The sequence below is a fragment of the Colletotrichum chrysophilum genome, assembly GCF_026319265.1.
Source record: "Colletotrichum chrysophilum strain AFK26 chromosome Unknown scaffold_37, whole genome shotgun sequence".
In the NCBI taxonomy this organism is placed as follows: Eukaryota; Fungi; Ascomycota; class Sordariomycetes; order Glomerellales; family Glomerellaceae; genus Colletotrichum; species Colletotrichum chrysophilum.
In genome coordinates, this window is record NW_026517324.1 from 356,124 (window position 1) to 362,123 (window position 6,000).

Consider the following 6,000-nt stretch of genomic DNA (forward strand, 5'->3'; position numbering starts at 1 on the left):
CATCAACTGCGCCGGCGAAGTCAGTCTGACCGACGGAGGAAGTTGAATCCGATGTATTGCTGTAGAAGAAGGCGAAGAGTCTGTCTTGAAAAATGCATGCTGCAGATGGTCAGCAAATTTCGGTGTTAATCGGTGTTTACGGGTGGCTGCAAAGACGCGAAAGCATTCGGTAGCCTAGAGCGCTGAAAAACGGCTTCGGGAGGCCTTTTACCTGTCAGACTCCCACTGAAGCGGGCGGCGCGGCCGCTGTGGCAGACATGGTGCTGACGCTCTTCTCTTCAGCCACAGGAATGAGATCAAGAGAATGGTGAGAGATTCACCCGATAAATAGCATCATGTGAGCTTGATTTAGGCCGAAATCTGGGGCCGTTGATTGGGACAAGAACCTGGAAGAGTCCTGCACAACGTATTGGCCCGGCTCCGGTGAGCAGACCACATGAGAGCGGGCAAAGCCGGGGCTCTCAGTGGTGATACTGCTAACTCCGGCGCCGTTACGTCCACTGACGCCTACGGCGGCTTACGGGGGCGGCAGTGGGGACGAAATGCCCGCTCGTTGCTGAGCATTCTCCGCTGCGAGCGGACAATGCGGCCGCTTCTCGTTGCCGACGCCGGGTTTAAAAGACATTCGTTGACCCAGCTGTTTCGCGAATATTTCGGCCAAGATTCGTGATTCAAGATCTCAAGAAGCTCATACAGTAATACCATCACCTCATCCTCCTCGCGATGCACCTTATCCTCACCGGCGCAACTGGCCTGGTCGGCTCGTCCGTCCTGGACGCCATGATCAAGATGAAGGACGTCACCAAGATCTCCATCCTCAGCAGGAGACCGATCCCCATGGTAGACGACGCCAGAGACCCCCGGATCAATGTAATTATTCACAGAGATTTCGACAAGTATGAGCCCGACGTGCTCGACAAGTTGAAGGGCGCAAATGGCGTCGTCTGGGCGCTGGGCATCAGCCAGAACAAGGTCACCAAGGAGTAAGCTGACTCCCCCCTCTGCATGTCAGAAAATCCTGGTTCTAACACAGCATGCGTAGGGAATACGTAAAAATCACAAAAGACTACACACTGGCAGCGGCAAAGGCCTTTGCAACACTGCCGCCCAACAACGAGCCCTTCCGCTTCGTCTACGTCTCCGGCGAGGGCGCCACCCAGAAGCCCGGCATGTTCAGCGCCATCTTCGCCCGCGTCAAGGGCGAGACGGAGACCCTCCTCTCCGAGATGCGCGCCGCCAACCCCCGCCTGCAGACCGAGGCCATCCGCCCGGCCTTCGTGGACGCCCAGAAGCACACAGCCATCAAGCAGTACATCCCGGACCCCGGCATGGTGTACAACGCGGCCAACGTGATGATTGGCCCGCTGACGAGGGCGCTGGTGCCGTCTTTTGTGAGTCCGACCGAGTACCTGGGCAAGTTCATGACGGAGATGGCGATGGGGAAGCATGATGCGAGCTTGGCGGCTGGAGGACAGGGGATTATCACGCTGAACGGGGGGTTGAGGATTGTTGAGAACATTGGCTTCAGGAGGTTGGCGGGGCTGTCGCCTAAAGATGCGCAGGGCGTCAAGGTCCCCGCTGCATAGATGCTCATACGAGTTGTACGATTGTGTAAAGATAGATATAATAATGTCAGCGAATTGAGTATTTTAGTATGCATGTTCTTCTTCGCCTTGAAAAGCCAGAGGCTTTCCAGGTTCGTCACTTGAGGCCCAGGCATCAGCATCCAGCGGACAGATGTGCGAGTGCCCGTGCGCTAGGCTAGATAGTGACCAAAATCGGCCACCCTGCCAATCACGACGCATTCGGTCCCCTAGGGACTGCACAGCCGACGTCGGCTCAATGGTCTAGTGGTATGATTCGCCCTTCGGGTCTTACAACCCTTGCGCACAGCGTGAAAATGGGCGAGGTCTCGGGTTCGATCCCCGATTGAGCCCCATCAATCTCTTTTTTTCTTGATTTGTGACGTGAGTGAATTTCTTTTTACGCTGGTGCTGTTAGAGATCGATTCCAGCTGCTATGATGTGATGCCTAGGCTTATTAGGAACGTCTGGTTTTAGTTAGATGAATGAGTGTTTATTATGTGTAGATAAACCGCTCTGATGTATGTCGCTTTTTTTGAATGAGAGCCTCTACAACCTTGAAGTTCCACTATTAATCCACGTTATATGAATAGGTGATACTGCTCTTCCCATACGTTAGTGTCTTCTCGCCTAAAACCCTGTTGTCCTTCTTTCATTCAAATGCTTGCCGCTTGCTGAATATTCCGCCGCCTACGTCCTGTCCACCGCACTAATTCACTCCAAGCTAATTGTACTCCACTGGCCGGCAGTCTCCTTTATGCCCAGAGAATCATCTCTTGCCTCGTTTTGTGTGTCGAGATCGTCCTGTCGAAGGAAGGTGTGATACTCCGGCGGAGGACTTCCAAGCAACGGCGTCACCTCAGGATCCGTGAGCGAGTACGCAGGCAGCGGCTCGAAGGACGAAAGCGACGAGAGCGACGATCTTGATGAGGCGACGAGGCGGAGCTCGTGGTATCTTTGTCTAACCTCCCATGAGTGCACGAGCATGCCGATGAAGATTTGCATGACCACAAGAAACATGACCATCGCACAAGCCACAACGAAGGGCACCAGGAAGTCGTTCACGACTAGCTCTGGATTTTCGCTGTCGTTATGGCGATGTTGTGGTGGGATCGGGATATACATGTTGTCGGCCGTTGGTGCTGTTGTTTTGGTTGCCGTCGCTGTCCGTCGTCGTAGTTGTTATTGTTGTCCACCGACGTTGCACGTCGTCTTCGTTGTAGTATTTGCTATTTTACGTTGTGGTCGGCTTGTTTCTTGTAATGCTTCACTTGTTACGTGTTGTTGGGTTGGCGGATAATGGCAGATGATGGCGAGCCGCTTTGGAAGCTTAAGATTCGTTCAATTATACGTGTGTGGGAGGTTTCGGAGTTGTGTGGTGTGTAAATGCAGCAACAGTTTTGCCAGCGCAAATTCTTCTACACATATGTCTAAGGTACTTTGTACCTTTTAACTCTCTCTATTATGGAGTTTTATTATTTCCTGTCCAGTCCCAGACATCACGGTCTGTATATGAGTGCGGATGAACCTCTTTGGCAGCCCACTGTAAGGGGCTGGCCCCTAGGCTTGTACGTAGAGGTGCCGTCGATTGACTATTCTAAGCTGAAGAAGGAAGAAAGGACTTTACAAGGGTAGGCACCTAACAGCGGTGAAGCAGGCCGGGTTAGGCGGCGTACTGCGGCAGAATAGTGGGTCCAACGGAGTCGGATCTCGGTAACTGCTCCGGCGAAGCCGGAGATATCAATCCGGGCTCTAGCTGACAGCATGGAAGCAAACGTCGGCGCTGTCAGACTTTAGCAGAGCTTGAGTGCCCGCGGATGGCGCTGCGGCGGCCGGGCGATGGCCACACTTTCGCAGGGACCAATTGGATGACGGGATGAGGCGTTCTCAAAAAACGCAAGCTTGACGGTGTACCTCAAGGTACCTTACCTAGGTGGACAACCGTCAAGTACGGGTGGCTCGTATGAACGGTGGAATACCTTGTCACCGTTTGAGTGATGCCTCCCGATTTGTAGTGGTGAAATCGGGAGATATCCACTGCACTCTTGCTGTACTTACAGAAGGTACCTCCCGATGTTAGCCCTGAAATCGGTAGGTACCCTGCAACGATTGGATGCACCTGGACGGCAGCTTTGCCCGTGTCGCTTGCTACCTCCACACTGCTCTTCAGCATTGTTGTCATCAGCCCCTAGCCCTACATCACAGCTCGTTACCCTTCCACATATACATCTTAACCTCAGGGTCCCCAAGTACTAGAACAGGGTTGTCAGATTGCAGGGGTTAAAATGGCGCTTCTTAGCAGCTAAGGGTAGCCTAAATAAATAGATAATCCGCCTAGTGAGAATAGTAGGCCCTATAAAAACTACGTATAGAGTTTTACCCGTTTTTAAGGATATATATAATATATATCTAAGTTAATTTATTAATTAATAGTCTAATTTATATTAACTAATATATTAATAAGTTATTTATAGTACTAAAGAATAGCTTATAAATATATAATAATATTTCTAAGTAGTAAAAAGATCTTTCTAAGGAGTATAAAAAACTAAGTTCTTTAGATTAACTAAATCTAAGTTTTTTATTATTCTTATTAGTTATAATATATTATAAACCTTAAGAAGTTCTCTAAGAGTATTATTTAAACTTATAAGTTAGTTTTTTAGAAGTTTATAATATTTTCAAAATTTTATATATATTTCTAACTACTTAATATAAAAATCCTTAATTATAATAGTTCTCTCTAAAGATAACATAAAGACTTTCTAAGTAAAGAGGTTTATAGATCTCTCTTGAATAAACTATACTTTTTATAAGAAGTTTAAAATAGATTATAGTTTCTTTAAAAAAGAGTAGGATAATATGATAAAAGATATATAAAAGTTTAATAGTTTATCAAGAAAATAGTATCTATAAAGCTTTTATAGTATTATTATATTATTAATATAAGTTTTAATAAGTAGCTTTATAAGCTAAAAGCCTATATTAGCTATAATAAGAGAGAATAGAAAACTTAAATAATTTCTAAATATATATTAATAATTATAGCTTTTAGTTAAAAGTTCTTCTTAATAAAAAAGAATACAAAGGTATTATAAAGGGCTAGCTTTTAGTTTATTTAATTTAGAGGTGTTTTAATTCTAGTAACTTAAGCTAAAGAAGGGAAGTTTCTAACATACTCTTTATATAGAGGAAAAATAGATATAAAGTGCTTATCAAGTAAATATAGTTACTAGGGGTAGATTTCTTAGTAGTTTGTAGTATTACTTAGATATAATAAGTAAGTATAGCTTATAATATATACCTCTCCCTTTAGCTTTTATATAATTATAGGTTTAATATAAACTAAACGTAGTTAATATAAGCTAAAAATAGGTTTAAAACTTTATTAATTCAAACTACTAATTATCTTATACTTTATAAATAAATAATACAATAATATAACCTTTTACATTTAGTTTACTCTTAGATTTTCTTTTTCTTATCAACTTATATAGTAATAAGTTATTTAATCTTTCATACTATTATTTAACGAACTTATTATTATTATGGGTATATTTTTGATATATGTTTAGTTTATTTAATTTATAAATTAATTAGATCTAAATCTTTATTAATTACTAATTTATATAGATCTAGCTATTACTTATTTAGTCTCTATAAATAATACCTTCTATATATTATTACCTATTTCCTTTTTATTATTTTACTATAATTAACTTTATACAGCTTACTCTCTCTAACTCTAATAAAGATATAAAATCTCTTTTTCTAGTTAACTATAAAATTTACTTTCTAAATATATTAAGTTTATTAGTTTCTCTAATACTAAAAAGCTTATCCCTAAGAACTTTAAATTCAAAAACAACCCTCTCTATAACTTTATTTAGTTCTTTCTTACTTATTTTATTATATAAAAGTTGATTTTTATATACTTTTTAGTTATTTGTCTACTACTTCTCTAACGTTCTATTAAAATCTTTATAAATATTAGTTTATATTTAGTAATATCCCTCTAAATAAACTTAAGAACTTATTTATAAAATCTCTTATTTAAAATATATATCTATTATAGCTAAAACTAAAAAGCTCAATAATATTATAACTTATTATAATATCTTTAAATAAAGTATATTAACTTATTACTTTTTAGTTATTATAGAAGCTAACTATTCTTTAAGTAATATTACTTATTATATCTACTATTCTAATAAAGCTATTAAGTTTACTTATATTAATATAAGTGTTACGACCCGTTATGCATGGATAACAGTTGACCGACCCACTTGGGCGTCGGGCGGCTAGGACAGGACATTTGTACTGCAGGATCACGGGAACAACAGGGACTCACTCGGAACGGAAGAACTATAGTACAAGTCACGTGATGATAAGAAGGACCGACGAGAGATAAACGGTC

At 42.1% G+C, this 6,000-nt stretch overlaps 1 protein-coding gene and 1 non-coding gene across 2 annotated transcripts; both read left to right on the forward strand.

Annotated features, from left to right (window-relative positions):
* Nucleotides 1-723: 723 nt before the first annotated feature.
* COL26b_005536 (uncharacterized protein) lies at nucleotides 724-1,586 on the forward strand (the record flags this gene model as incomplete). The annotated part of the gene is made up of 2 exons (XM_053178379.1): nucleotides 724-983; nucleotides 1,043-1,586. The coding sequence occupies 2 exons, from the start codon at nucleotides 724-726 to the stop codon at nucleotides 1,584-1,586; spliced, it is 804 nt and encodes a 267-aa protein (XP_053037781.1).
* A 250-nt stretch (nucleotides 1,587-1,836) lies between these two features.
* Nucleotides 1,837-1,937, forward strand: COL26b_005537. The gene has a single exon. It is a non-coding gene; the product is annotated as a tRNA-Pro (tRNA).
* Nucleotides 1,938-6,000: the final 4,063 nt, after the last annotated feature.